The 15,930-nt window shown below is 38.9% G+C and overlaps 1 protein-coding gene across 3 annotated transcripts in view; it reads left to right on the plus strand.

Annotated features, from left to right (window-relative positions):
* LOC117540090 (rho GTPase-activating protein 26-like) overlaps positions 1-15,930 on the plus strand; it is an 82,207-nt gene that overhangs the window by 50,846 nt on the left and 15,431 nt on the right. For all 3 annotated transcript variants that reach the window (XM_034206563.1, XM_034206561.1, XM_034206562.1), the window contains 7 exons: positions 794-868; positions 966-1,050; positions 1,835-1,893; positions 8,765-8,870; positions 10,897-11,056; positions 12,585-12,729; positions 12,997-13,177. In XM_034206563.1, coding sequence (XP_034062454.1) covers positions 794-868; positions 966-1,050; positions 1,835-1,893; positions 8,765-8,870; positions 10,897-11,056; positions 12,585-12,729; positions 12,997-13,177 — 811 coding nt within the window. The remainder of the gene's footprint in view (positions 1-793; positions 869-965; positions 1,051-1,834; positions 1,894-8,764; positions 8,871-10,896; positions 11,057-12,584; positions 12,730-12,996; positions 13,178-15,930) is intronic.

Genomic DNA, 15,930 nt, shown 5'->3' on the forward strand with positions numbered 1-15,930 from the left:
CTACTCTGATTTTGTTTTATTTTCTTTATTTTGTGTTTCATCTGATATTTGTATTTCCCACCACAGTGGCACACCGGAAAAGCTATAGATACTAGATAGTCTGCAGCAGTTTGCACTATTCAGTAAAGAATATACACGGTATACGGCAAAAACGTAAACATATAGACATGCACTTAAACAGCAAACTAACAGCCCTTTTCCTTCACTAAAAATAAATAAATAATATATGTAACGTGAATAGACGAGTAGTGTCTTACAAATCTGGTAAAGGCAAAATTATTAGTTGGTAATCAATTAATCATCTTTAAAAAAAAAAAAGTAAAAAACACATTTTTAAAACGACATATTCCAACAACATCTGGGTCAAACTGGTTTGGTAAGTTGTCTAGTCGTTACAGACTTTTTATCTGAAATGTCTCCATCGAGCTTCACATGTGCATATTACTCCCTTTTCCCTCTAACGGCTGCACTAAGAGCATCTATTATGGAACTCACTTGAGCTTTTTACGGCTTAACAGATGTATTTACATTTATATGGTATATAATGATGGCATCTCCAAGCTGCTAGAATTGTTGTTATTATTATTATTATTATTATTATTATTATAAATACCTTTCTCAGATATGGTTCCTATGATGAAACAAGAAGGCTTAGCTTAGCTTTATCTTCATTTAGTGTAAATGCATCAAGTGTACAATACTCAAATTATTAACTTTGATGATCAAATTAAATTATGTTATGGTTAATTTAAATACGGTAAACACAGGAAGTAACCTCTCTTCTCCTCTCCAGGTATCGATGATCAGGGCTTGTACAGAATCGTTGGCGTAAACTCCAGAGTACAAAAACTACTTGGCCTTGCTATGGGTAAACTCAGAAATATAACAACACTATTTATTCTAAATAAATATTTCTTCCCTTCTTTAATTTAATCAGTCTATGTTTTTCTTATGTTTCACATCAGATCCCAAGACATGTGCTGACGTGGAGCTGGAAAACCACGAGTGGGAAATCAAGACTATCACAAGTGCTATCAAGCACTATCTTAGGTTCGTGTGAAAAGGGTTACAGAATGTGGAAATGGTTTGTTCGCTTTATTCAAAACACTGAATTATTTCTCAATTCATTGGAAATTGCAGCACTTTTCTCCTAACTCAGTATTTTTGATAACTGCATATTGCGGCTTCAGTTTCTGCCTTAAAAAAAATAGAACTCTTGCCATGTTTCACTTTGTTAAATTATTTGTATTATTTCTTTTAATTTTCTTTTTTTTTTGTATTTCCTTGTTAAGCCTATTTTATTTATTTAAGAAACATACATTTTCCCATAGCGGGGGTGTTCATTGCACAAAGGATCCATACAACTTAACAAGTAGATCCCTGGTCTTAATTGCTGGTCATTTTATAGCAGTTGATGGTTAAATGCCTTCCTCCTCTTTAAGAAAATGCTAATGAGCAAAGGATCAGGACTGAGAGAGGCCAGGAATAGGCAGCTAAGTAGAAGGAGAAACACATTAGGCAAAGAAAGGAGTAATGATGTTCAAGCTGCGCTACTCTACCTGACTGAATCTACACACACACACACACACACACACACACACACACACACACACAGAGGAACACAGGTCAGGCCTCATTGAAAACCAACAGGAGTAATAACCCACTTAAGGCAGACATGATAAACTGATGTCCAGCTGTGCACCCTGGCATGATGGAGATAAAAGACGTGAAGGAGAAGATGGTTAGATGTGTGCTCATCTAGAACTGTCCATAGTTATAGATTTTTGGTAAAAATTCAATTTTCCCAGCTGAATCTCTGCCACTATGTTTCCAGAGTGCTGCCCGGACCTCTGATGACGTACCAGTACCAGAGGAGCTTCATCAAAGCTGCCAGTGAGTCTAATTCCTGTCTTATTTGCCTCTCTTATGTAGGTTCATTCAGCAGAATATAAAATAATCCCTCTTGCAGGTTAAGGTTCTTTGATTCCCGGTGAACCATATAAAACTCTGCAAACAGATTCTAAGACGACTTTGGAAAAGCAAATTAAAAAAAATACAACAAGATAATACAGTACATGGAGAGCTAACCACAAACTACTCAACCGGAGAATCCTTAAGTAGCAATTGGTTTGTCATTGATTCAAGATTATCCCGTATACAGTGTATGAATAGAATAAAGATGGATTAGAAGAATTTGGCCAATACTTGAGATGGGAGTACTTCTTCTTTGCTCTCCCAATGAATGTCAAGCAATATCTTCAGGCTCCCTCCTTATCTTATTTTAGAAAATAAAAACATATAAAGGTCATATTACATGTACGAGAGGTCTTGACTTGCTTTTAAACCAGTTACAAATAGATGACTCACCTACTGAGTTAAGAGGGCACCCACTGCGCCACCATGTTGCCTCTGTCTGTCCATTTGCTCTTTCAGCTCAGCCCCCTCACTGCTTTTTGTCATGTGGGGTACTCAGTATCTAATCAACCTGCTGTGTTACACAATATTTATAGGATTATAACCCATAATTAAGAGGATAAGCCTGGGAAGCTGATGAGGAAAAATGACATCCTTTTAAAAGATAAATGTTAGTTTGTGTACTGAGGTTTTGTTTGGTTAAAAGGAAGCTGCAAATGATTTTTCTCCCCCTGTGTCAGATATGTGTGGGTTATTGAGTCAGGATACCACATTTCATCTTCTAAAAACGCACAGCTGTCTTAAAGATGGATGGCCTACATTTTTTAACAATCACCTCAGTGTATTCCATTTTTCTATTTTGGCTCCTAGGTGAAATGAAATAATAAACCCTTAGAAGTGTAATTAATTCATACTACAACACATTGACTCTTCAGAACAGAATGTGTTTTTATTTATACGTTTTTTCTGTCTGTCCTGGTTTGATCTCGTTTGGTTTATTAACACCTGATTGACCTGTTGAGTCTAGTTTTGTCCAGTCTGATCTACTGTGTTACAGGATGCGTCAGTGACCTGTTTTCTTACTTTGGCGGTAGCTAAGCCTGTAGAAGCTGAGCTGAAAGGGGAAGGAACTCCAGGAAATGACCTTATTTCTCTGGCAACACTACCAGGAAATGGCTCCACATTGAGGCCAACTGGAGAGAAAATGAGTAAAGGGTGAAACCGTGTCTATTAGGAGAGAGGAATAAAGCGTGGCAGTGAAGAGTCAAAGTAGCCGGTTTGATACACACTTGGACCACCCATGCTATAATGCGTGTATTCATGGTTTTGATATAACCATAAAATCTAACACATGCTTGCCAACTATTTATAGACGTTTACAGATTTATATCTTTCATCTCGCCCCAATTCTTTCCTTCTCTTTAACTTGCCCCTCTGTTTTTCCTCTGCCGTTCATCAGCTGCTGTTTGTGTGTGGGTGTCTGCATTTGCATGTCATGAATTAGTGTGTTCATACTGTGCAGAATGTGCTTGGTTGTGTGAGTATGCTTTTGTAATTTTCCAAAGCAGAATAAGGCAGAGGCAGCGGGGTGTTTTGAGGACCGTGTCCTCGGCTGAACCCCCTCTTTCAGCTCTTCCCTTTCACCTCCCTCTTTAACATATCCTTCCTCAGCTCCACCCACCACCCTGTTGGCAAATCTTCTCTTCCTCCTCTAGTTTCCTCTTGGCTTACTGCCCTCCCATGCTTATCTGGTTTTAAGTATCCAGTTTGAATGGTGTGCTTAGTATTTTGTAAGGTTTGAGGGTCAAACAGCAGCTGTATTATTTTCTGACAAGCACCTGATGGGTGGGTCAGGATAAATAATATTGTTTTAAAAAACATTATTTCCTAAACTCTCCAACAGTAACAGTCATCATTTAAATGTAATTGATTCTTCCCTTGTTGTTCCTATGCTCCTAAATACATTTTTGGAGCACTGATTCGAACCACGAAAATATAGACTTAAAGAAAAATACTAAGAGGAGGGAGCTGAGAGTGCCACCCTTTTTTCAGATACCTGCTCTAGGCATGTGCCAGCAAGAACACATTACATTGCATTTAGCTGACGCTTTTATCCAAAGCGACTTACAATAAGTACATTCGACCAGGAAGACACAACCTTGAAGAAAACAGAATCATATAAGTACATCAGGTTTCATAGAGCCAAACATTTCAAGTGCTACTCAACTGGCTTTAGAAAAGCCAGTTGACACACACTTCTTAAATGTTACTCTTATCCTCTTCTATTTTTGAATCTCCTTTCTGTTTTTTTCTTTCTAATTGTACTTAAAAGCTGTACCACCTTTCATCAATTCTGAATTCTCTGACCTAAACTAATGCAAAGTAAGACATTGCAAGATTAATTTCACAATGCAATTGTAGCCGCCTACTTCAAGCAGTTATTGTGTGTTACTGAGTATGTATGCAGGATTTTAACTTCTCTCTAAAGGTCTCTCATTCCATTCTTAACAAAAGTATTTTATCACCTTTTGAGAGTACAACCTATTTCTTTTGACAATGTGTTATAGTTTGCAGTTATCTCCATTCGTATGAAGACACAACCTCATTATTCTGGTCGTTATCCAAAGCTAATGAGCTTAAGCTAGGATTGGTATTTAGATAGACCTGTAATGGCTAGCATGCTTATGCTTTACACTTAGCTCCCTGTTCACCTTGAATGACTCCTGCTGGAAAAGACTGATAGCTTAAGTGACGAGGGGAGAATGTCAGCAATTGTTGGATAACAAAAAAGTCAATGGACATCATCTTTTGAAGCAAGGCATATGATGATACTTCATGGAACAGCACAGTAAGAGTTTGAGCTGAGCTCAATCCTTGGCCATCAGAAATATCTTCCCTCCTCAAACCGGCTAGCATTGTTTCTTGCAACGACAAACACTGTCGTCAATAATTTAACCGCATTGTGTTCATAAATGGATGAGGTCAGTGTTGTGTTGCTCCTAGCCAGGTGGTGTTATTTCAGCCTGCTTCTTAAACATTATGTTTTTTCTCATCTCCTGAATAATAATTCTGATCATTTTTTCCAATTATTTTTTCCCGGAATGTCTTTGAGTTTCATAAGAAACAGATTACATGATACTTTCATACTGAAAGCACACACCTGTTGAATACAACGGCACTCACACATTTTTGACACTCAATCCGAAAGGTTTGATGCCAGTTTTTTATTTTATGAAATGCTTGCTTTATAGTATTTACTAAGCTTGTCAAAAAAACCTTGTTTTGCCCACAGCTGCTTATATTAGAGCAATGTGTTTCTTTTGTTGATTGAAACTATGTCTTTTGCAATATTGATTGATTTCATTGGCCACTTAGAGATGCAGAGGATCCACAACATTGACATATTATCACCTTATGATGTGATAGAGAGGAGAGTCTCAAAGTAATTCTCTGTTGGTTTGTCTCTTTAAGCAAACCTTTATTTAATTCACGTTAAAACAAGAACACTGAGTGAGTGTGGCTTTAAAGAAAATACTAGCTTTCACAGTTGGAGGGGTTTGACCTTTATTCGCTTTGAAGTATCTTTATGCTCCAGATGAAGTAGGATCATGTGATCTTTTGTTCAGATTTTGTTGCAAATCATCACAAACTCAGTTTGCATCCACTCAGTTTATATACAGGACACTGCTCTTAAAAGGGTTACAATAGCAATATATAATTTGTGTCTTTTTTAAACTGTACATGTAGATGTTTTATAGTATGTTTATATGTGTCTAACCCACCAACGTATGAATTCAAGCAGAATGCTAAAGACCAGATATAGAATATACTGCATTATGATGCATAGACCAGGTGATGTGGATGATGTATGAATAATGAACGTTAGAAAAAGGTGAAACGGGTGGTTGAGCTGGAGTCAATCGACGGTCAGCAGATGTGGCACGCCTCTTGATGTAATGCACGCTTCATTTACTTTAAGTGGATGTACTACATGTTTGCTTTCCTGACTGTAAACACATTTACTCCATACATAATCCAAATCCCCTCATCTCATGCTTAAGAGATGCACAGATGTAGTTTTGATCAAGGGAGACCCAGACTTGTTTTTTCCCCTGTCTTTTTAAGACAAGAAAAAGGTGTTATGAAATTATGAAATGAAATTACTGTCATTTGTTTCAAGCTAAACAGAAACTGGCTGCTTACTGCAGCTAAAGAGGAAAAGCAGGTTACATGTTTTCTGAAGTGGCATTAACCTCTTAGTGCCGTTTGCAATATTTCAACCCTTAAATTTTCAGAGTGACATCAAAATGAACATGTTCAACACCTGTCCATAGTTTATTTAATAATAAGGGAGGACATGTGTGTGATTACATATGTCTCAAATGTAACTGTATTCAGATGCATGCACCCCCACAGGATTGTATAAGACAAAACATGAAGACTGGGAAAGTACTTTGTCCATGAATTTGTCTGAAGGCCTGTAGTTCAAGGTTGGAGAGAAAAAGTGGCTTTAAAAGGTTCCCTTCTGTATAGTGTTTTATGAGATGGAGGCTGCAGTGATACATTACTTCCGCTTGGTGTAATCACTTATGACTCAGCACCATAGCTACTGCCTACAGAGTCACATCCTACCCATGCGTCACAGCCTACGTTTTAAGCTTGTCTTTTGTTTTTTTACTCGTCACAGCTTCTGGTGTGTGTGCTTATACTATTTCCATGTAAATATTTCCAAACTGTATCCAAAATCAAATGTTTGTCTTCCTTGGAAATGAGACACATTGTTACCAACAAGTCTCTCTTGGCAAAATTATTCCAGAGACTAATACAATTGGAAAATATATAATAAAAAAAAGCAGTTGAATTCTGCATTGAATTTCATTCTGGATCAAATGAAAACATTTGTACTTGTATTAAACATGTTTTTCCCCCTGTAAAGCTGATATATGAACACATTTCTGAGTGTGCATGTAGTGGATTATAGTTGAAGAAAAGGAGTGTGTGCTTGAGCATAATGTGTGTGAATAGGATGCATAATAGGGAATAATGATTGTAACTGTTTGAATGGTTATGCATATATTTGAAGGTATGCATCTTTGTGCAGTGAACGTGTGCATAGAGGCGTTTGTTGAAGGTATTTCAGAGTGTGTGTGAGTGGTCACATGCTTTTGTTTTATTTTAATTGTCTGCATTTGCTAAATAATAGTTTGCAAGGGGCCCTAAGTAGTTGGTCTCTTATGGCGCATTTCCACTGCAGCGGGTAGCCCTGTTTAAGCGTCCTTAACCGTCCTCAAGCGGCCAGGCCAGTTTTTGGTGGCCTTTCCATATAGCCTAGTACCGGCTAGCGGGTACTTTTCCGGCCCCATAAAATCGTGGTTCTATCAGACCAGGGCCAGGGCTGAACTAGTGACGTCAACACTCTCGACTGCTGATTGGTCAGAGAGAATCGTCAAAAGATCGCGCGCGAGTTCATCCCTAGCGTCGCAATAAATATATATGCGACTCGCATATATATTTAGAAGCAAGCTTGCAGCATTTTTATAAACAGCATTTTGTAAACGGATGAGCTACAAAAATGGCTACGTCTAATAAGAAAAGCACACCGTGGTCGACCGAGGAGGTGACGACGTTCCTACATCTCATTGGGGATGATCAAATCCAGCGGGAGCTCGACGGAACAACTCGAAATGTGAACAAAAACAAAGCCGATCGCCCCGCCTACACTGCGTTGCTACCCCAGGTCCTAAACTGTAATGGAAATGCGCCACGGCCTCGGACATGCCTCGGACGGCCAGCGAGGCAGCCCGAGGCCTGAGCGAGGACGCTTAGGGACGCTTAAACGGGGCTACCCCGTTGCAGTGGAAATGCGCCATTAGTATCTATCTGAATGTTGCTTTGTGTATTAAATACTGCTTTTCAGCTCTGGTTTTGGTTAGAAATGTGTGTACGTGTCTGTGTGAGATTCTCTTACATTTTCATGTGTAATGCCTGGCGCTGACAGCCAGGGCCCGAGCGTTGATCTAGTGCGAGTCGGCTGCCATCTCTCAATCGACTCGCTATGCAGCCATGAATTATTGTTGTCATAGATCAACAACTGGTCTCTCTGGCCGCCCGTCTATCTGTTTGCCCTGCATGTCTACCTATCGCCAGGACACACAGATTTCCCACTTTGTAGCCTTGTTAAACACTCAGTAACTAGCTCTCCAATTGCTTCTGACTCAATCACTCTGCCTAGTCTCTGAAGCTGTCTGGGTTTCTTCCTATAAAACATTTACAAATGGACTTTCAGTCCATATTAAGAGAGTTACAAGCGCTTTATGTGAAACTTGCATTCAAACCTAAAGCACTAGGCTCGTATTATTCTAAATGTCTGTAATTGTCAACAATTTTAGAAAGAAAAACTAAAACAAAAGATCTATTAGTCTGTCCCTAAATAGCTTCTGCCTTATATAACCTCTCCAATGGGTTCATAAGAAACAAGGTCTTTGAGGTCTCCACAGATATTAGTACATAGTTAATTTCAGTTTTCAGTCTCGACTGAATCTAATACCTTTTTTAACACGTAAAGTCCCTTTACATGTTTTTTTCTTTTCTAAGCTAATTTTACAGATTTCATTCACATAGAGTATGGTATACTGTATGTGCCTACACATTCCAAATGTTTATGTGTAAAATGTGTATAGGCATGACCTTTGTACCAAGAATAAACAGTGGTTGCATTGGTATAGTTCATACTTTGGTTTAGTGTTTTTTTCTTCTGAGCTTTATCAATGAGGGGTTAAAGAAGCTAAGGTTATTATGTCTTTAAAAGTCTCTATCTCTGTGTCTTAATATATATATTTTTTTTTTTCAGAGTTGGACAACCAAGAGGCCCGAGTTACAGAGATCCATGCCCTGGTACATCGGCTGCCCGAGAAGAACAGACAGATGCTGGAGCTGCTGATGAAACATCTGTCCAAGTAGGTGGAGATATCCCACATGGACTGCAGTCAATCCCTTTGCTGTAAATAGTGGAGACCTTGTTTCAGCATTATTTCATTTGAGGAGTTGCTATGTAGTGTTGGCATGTTTCTCTTTCTGCATCTCTGTAATACTTTTTTTACATTACATTACATTTAGCTGACGCTTTTATCCAAAGCGATTTACAATAAGTGCGTTCGACCAACAAAATACAAACTTGAAGAAAACAGAATCATAAAGTACATCAGGTTTCATAGAGCAAAAACATTTCAAGTGCTACTCAACTGGCTTTAGATAAGCCAGTCCTTTATTAGTATATAAGTGCTTTGTTAATAATTCTATTGCTCGAAGTGGAGTCGAAAGAGATGAGTTTTCAGTCTGCGCCGGAAGGTGTGTAAGCTATCTGCTGTCCTGATGTCAATGGGGAGCTCATTCCACCATTTTGGAGCCAGGATAGCAAACCCACGTGTTTTTGCTGATGGGAAGCCATACTTCCTATCTTGATTGTTGTTGTTTTCCATGAAAGACAAGGATTAGGGCTCGGTGTAATCCCTTCTCCACAGGCATTAACACAGTGTCCTCTACAATTAGAAACTCCTTCAAGCAGCCATTAGGCCAGAGCTATTTCTCGACTTATCATTTGAAGGTAAATAAAGGGTAAACGGTCAGGTGCAGGTCCTTCTGAGGATTCCAGGAAGCACAGACGCTGCCATGTTCACAGCCACGAAGTGTCCACTTATTTCTTTAATTCGCATCTCAAATATGTATCCTTGTGATAAATTTAAACTGGGTATAAATTCAGTTGAAAAAGTGTACCTGTCAGACATTAACTTGATTCAACTTTAGTTGAACTTGAATGAAATGACTTCACACTGGAATAAAGCCATGATGCTGTCAGGGTTGGTTACATATATGTTACATAGTTTAACGTATGGGTGTAAAGGTCTTTTGACAAACTACCAAATCAGTGCTTGGAGAAAATAGGATGATACTAACCAGTAGCTGATTAAAATGTAATGTTTTGCTTGAGGACATCTCAGCAGACCTGATACTGAAAAGCACTCTGATGTTTAACAAGTCAGTTATTTTCTTTCTGGATTTTTCTCCCAGAACTTCAAAACCCACTTATGAATTTGCAGTGCTGCACATAGAACAAATTAAACTCTATGAAGAAAAACATTTGTGACTCGACGGGATTTCTGTCTGTAGATTACATATCCACAAGCTGTTGCAGCCCATAAGCTAAAAAGCAAGGCATGCCCAGTGGGATTATGTGTAAGTATTCCTCTAAAGCAGCTGACTGGCATTGTATTTTAACTCCTAACCCCTATCTAACCCCTCTGGCTATATAGGGCTTTCCCTCAACAGCATAGCATCATATAATGTGCAGAAAATGTGACATCCGCCACGTTCAAAAACATGTAGCCGAGCGCAAATGGGATATGCTGATTACATAAACATCTTGACCACGGCTTAGTGCATCACATCTGCCTGTGCTCATTATCATTTTCACTGGCTTATAGGTTGAATGGCTCATTCAGAGTGAACACACCTCAGCTCTCAGTCCAACAAAAATAATGCATTCTGATACAGGGCTAAGAAAATAAGGATTTCCCATGTTCCCAATTATAGTGTCCCCTCGGGCTAGTACTGTTAACCAGCTACGCACTTGCCCGATCATACAAACGGTAAACATAAAATTAAACACATTGTTGTTTATTCCAATTATCCTGGAAACAGGAGTCTAGTTTGGCGATGTTGGAAGTTGTGGTTGAAACTCTAAATTCATTTACTGAAATAAAGATAAAACATGACAATTAATTAGGTCATTGTTTACATAATACCCGCTAACAAATAACACAATTTGTATAAGGGCAGGTAAACGTAATTTTCTGACATACGTTTCAGTTTTCTTTAACAATGTTCTGGATAGTGTGTTGATTAAAGTTGATGGCCATTCGAGCAAATGTGTTGTGATATTTGTAAATGCTACTCGCTTACTCTCTTCTAACCCCCCCTCAACAGTGTGGCCAGTCATCACCAGCAGAACCTGATGACCATCGCCAATCTGGGCGTGGTTTTTGGGCCAACTCTGCTCCGCCCACAGGAGGAGACGGTGGCGGCCATCATGGACATCAAGTTCCAGAACATTGTGGTAGAGATCCTCATAGAGCACCATGAGAAGGTAAGATGGAATTTGAGTGTGTATGCAATGAATAATATAAGCAAAAGCAACCACACGTAATTTAAGTTTTAATTAATGAATGCTTTGTCAGGGGAATTGACTTGTATGTAATTGTGAATTCAAACAACATGCTATGCACCCAACTATTTATAATTGAAAACACCCGACACCTGCTAAGTATACGCAATAACTGTATATACTTAAAATCCAGTTATTATGAGATCCAGCTTATTGGCAGGACCAGTTGCGTACAAATGTCACCATGGAAACAGAAAATTCAACATGACGGTTTCAGACCCTCGCATTTTACACAAAAATGATTGCAGACACACAGACAAAAAACACATATCCCACACCCTTTTAAATGCCTGAGTATACACACATGCCGGATACGTGTGTACTGTGTTGCAACAATAATACACACACAGAGACAGCACTGTCCATCATTCAGACCTTACAAACAGCAACTCTATCTAGTGTAGTACAAGATGTGATGGAGCAGGTCTGAATCTTTCAAAAAACGTCATCACGTGTCACTGTCTCCTATTGTACACCTGCAGAACAATCAGAATTGTGAGTCTGCACCTCACATTTCTGCCCTCTCTCCACAAAAGAATGATAAGATCATTCTTTTCAGACATTTTGTCTGTTTTGCTTGCTGATTTCAGCCTGAAGATTTCGTTTTGGTGTTGACAGTATTGAAACGATTTACTGGAGCTTTGCGAAATGCTCATGTACATGTCATGAGATCCAAATCAAGACATCAGATCCAGGAAGTTGAAATGGGTTCCACAGCTATCTAATCCTTTTTGTTCCTCTTTTTTCCATCTAAAGTGAAGTTATCGGTGTCAACCTTGCTGATAAAGCGATGACAGATTAATGCACACTGGGATAATTATAAAAAATAACACCAACAGCCATATTTAGTAGCAAGACATGTAGATATAGAAATCTAGATACATCTGCTGAGTCAAAATATATTCCACAAATTGCAATCTGTCGATTCTGCATATGTGATTATTGGGAAAATAAAAAAATGGTACACAGCAACACACAGTCTTATTGCTATGTTTTATGTTTATTAGCTGCAAAGTTTCCAATGGCATGAATCCAATCATTAATATTAGATGCATTGTTCCAGCTCACATCTTATACCACTTGTCTTTTTAACAGAGGAAAATATAGCATCATTTTAAACTAGAAGTAACATGAGTCATAGTACCACTGGTGGTTTAGCAGAACCTTATATTGTGCAATTATGCCTTTTTTTGTTCATATATTCCATCATTTCACTAGCTTGAAAATAGTTGTATGGATATTCACGTGATTACACTTTTAATAACCTTGTGATTAATGCATCTGCCTTTAATCCGGTCAAATAAGCCACATGTATCTGCAGTTGCATATGGGACCAAACATTGCTTGATCGCAGCAGCAAGAACATGGTGTACTTGTTTACTACTTGTTTTTTTCAGTGGCTTTTTTTATTGTAGTTTATTTCTTTGTACTTACTGTGTTGTTAATGTAGATATTCAGGGACGTGCCGACTCCTGCAAGCGGTCCGACAAACATGCAGCTCAACCTGTCCAGGAGGAGAAGCACGGAGAGCAAAGCCCCGTCCTGCAGCGAGAGGCCGCTCACACTCTTCCACACACCAACACATTCTGTTAAAGGTGAGCTGGACCACCTAATATGCCTGATTATAAATAATTAAATAAATATACGAACGGTTTTCCTTGAGTTAGCTCACAATATGTTTGGTTATGTACGAGACTAAGAGAAAACCGATTGGCTTGGAATCAGTTATCCTATAATCAGAGGGAGGTTAACAGTTGTATGAAGTAACCACGCCAGTATAAAGTTGCTACTTGCGGAAAAATTGGCAACATGTTTTGAATAAAAACACCACGGACTTTGTGAACCTTTCTGTGTTCTTGTAGGTGAAAAGAAGAACAGTATTGCCAATGCCACAGTTGCCGAGCTGCAGCAGCCGATATCCTCCACGGTGAACTGTAACAGCAGCAGCAGCAGCAGCAGCAGCAGCCAGGGCCGCACCCCGAGACACAGTCTGACCAGCAACGAGGGGGAGCAGGACGCCCGGCAGATCAGACCCAGCTCACTGTGAGTCATTATTAGTAAATTCATCATTGTGAATGAGATGTTTAGGGTAGTAAGCACAACTGCAATTGCACACCTATATCCAAGTGTACATGCAATGACACCCTCACAACCTACCTCACATATTTCAGCCTCATGGGGGCCAAATCTGCCCAATTTTTAAACTAGAGTGAAAGATCTTTAAAAAAGAGGTGGCAACTGCAGAGCAGATTCTGTGTATTTTAACAATTTATGGGTAATTAATGACCCATCAGCAGCTCCTTTGTATGATGTGTTTACCATTTACACTTCATTTTCTACTGCCAGAAACATGTTCTGTCCTTGTTTTCTGTAAGCTGTGGTGAAAATGGTTGTAATTGTTGGAGGAAATGCTTTGGGATGTTTCGGTCCACAACATCTGCTTTAAATCTTTTGGGATCTTGTAAAAACCCAACAGATATGTCCAGATTAGTTTTTTCTAATAGAATGAAGCTCGAGGTGGTTTGCATCAACAATCGAAGAAGGATGAAAAGAAAATAACCCATTAAGAAAGAACATTAAGGGAAATCACCATAAATAAAATACAAAACAAAAATAGCTAAAAGCTTTACACAGTCAATCAATCAATCAATCAATCAATGTTTATTTATATAGCCCAATATCACAAATGTTACATTTGTCTCAGTGGTCTTCACAGTGTGTACAGAATATCAGTATGACAATACGACACCCTCTGTCCTTAGACCCTCACATCGTACAAGGAAAAACTTCCGGAGAAAACCCACAGTTTAAAGGGAAAAATGGGAGAAACCTCAGGGAGAGCAACAGAGGAGGGATCCCTCTCCCAGGACGGACAGACGTGCAATAGATGCCGTGTGTAAATTGAAAAGATAATACATTTGCAACATAGGTAGTCCAAATGTTTGGAAATGCATGTGTGTATAATAGGAAGATGAATCCACGAGGATATCCATCCAGGACCTATGATCCAGGACCACAGCCACGACTCAAGATCCAGGGCTCGCGATGCAGGACACAGGACCGCAGGATCATCCATGTCTCCGGATCCCGGCGTATACAGACACCAAAAAGAAAGAAATTTGGGGAAGCTGGGTTAATCGGAACATGAGAGTACACAGGTATAGACAGAGAGAAGGAAGAAGTAAGATGTCCCCCGACAAACTAAGCCTATATCAGCAAAACTAGGGGCTGAATCTAATCAGCCCTAACTATAAGCTTTATCAAAAAGGAAGGTCTTAAGCGCACTCTTAAAAACGGATAGGGTGTCTGCCGCCCGAACACAAACTGGAAGCTGATTCCACAAATGTAGAGCTTGATAAGAAAAGGCTCTGGCTCCCATTGTACTTTTAGAGACTCTAGGAACAACCAACAACCCTGCATTCTTGGAACGCAATGCCCTAGTAGGACAGTAGGGTATAATGAGTTCTTTAAGGTAAGATGGCGCCTGCCCATTAAGGGCTTTGTAGGCGAGAAGAAGAATTTTAAATTCTATCCTGTGTTCTATAGGGAGCCAGTGTAAGGCAGCCAGAACAGGAGTAATGTGGTCCCTTTTCCTAACTCTGGTTAGTACACGAGCTGCAGCATTTTGAATCAGCTGAAGCGACTTGACTGACTTGTTGGTACACCCTGATAATAAAGAGTTACAATAATCCAGCCTTGAAGTAACAAATGCATGGACTAGTTTCTCTGCATCGTTTTGAGGCAAGATATGCCTGATTTTTGCAATGTTACGTAGATGGAAGTAGGCGGTCCTTGAAATTGATTTTATGTGGGCGTTAAAGGATAAATCCTGATCAAATATAACACCAAGATTCCTTACAGTCTCACTGGAGGCCAAATTAATGCCATCCATAGTTAGTATATCTTTAGATAATTTGTTTTGTAGATTCTTCGTGCCAAGTACAATAACTTCAGTTTTGGTCGTGTTTAACATCAAAAAGTTTAAGGTCATCCACGTTTTTAAGTCCTTGAGGCAGTCTTGAATTTTATTTAGATGATTAATTTCATCAGGCTTGATTGATAAATATAGTTGAGTATCATCCGCTTAACAATGAAAGTTTACAGAATGATTCCTTATAATATTGCCTAACGGAAGCATATATAATGTGAGCAAAATAGCCCTGTGGCACTCCATGGCTAACTTTGGTTTGCGTGGAAGATTCATCATTGACACATACAAACTGAGAGCGTTCAGATAGATAGGACCTAAACCAGCCTAAAGCAGTTCCCTTTATGCCAACTAAGTGCTCTAGTCTTTGCAATAAGATATCATGATTGATAGTATCAAATGCAGCACTGAGATCGAGCAAAACAAGAATAGAAACAAGTCCCTTGTCAGAGGCTATTAGAATGTCATTTGTGACTTTAACCAGAGCTGTCTCTGTGCTATGATGTATTCTAAAGCCGGACTGAAAAGCTTCAAATAAATCATTGTTTTTTAAGTAATCACACAACTGTTTTGTGACTGCTTTCTCAAGAATCTTTGAGAGGAACGGAAGATTAGAAATAGGTCTATAATTGGCTAAAACCTCTGGATCGAGGTTGTGCTTTTTAAGAAGCGGTTTTATCACTGCTACTTTGAATGATTGTGGAACATAGCCTGATAATAAAGACATATTCATAATATTTAATAAATAAGTGCTAATTAATGGGAAAACTTCCTTCAACAGCTTAGTTGGAATTGGGTCTAACATACACGTTGATGGTTTAGAAGAGAGAATCATTGAATTTAATTGTTCAAGGTTTATGGCTGAAAA

Source organism: Gymnodraco acuticeps, unplaced genomic scaffold, assembly GCF_902827175.1.
Source record: "Gymnodraco acuticeps unplaced genomic scaffold, fGymAcu1.1, whole genome shotgun sequence".
In the NCBI taxonomy this organism is placed as follows: Eukaryota; Metazoa; Chordata; class Actinopteri; order Perciformes; family Bathydraconidae; genus Gymnodraco; species Gymnodraco acuticeps.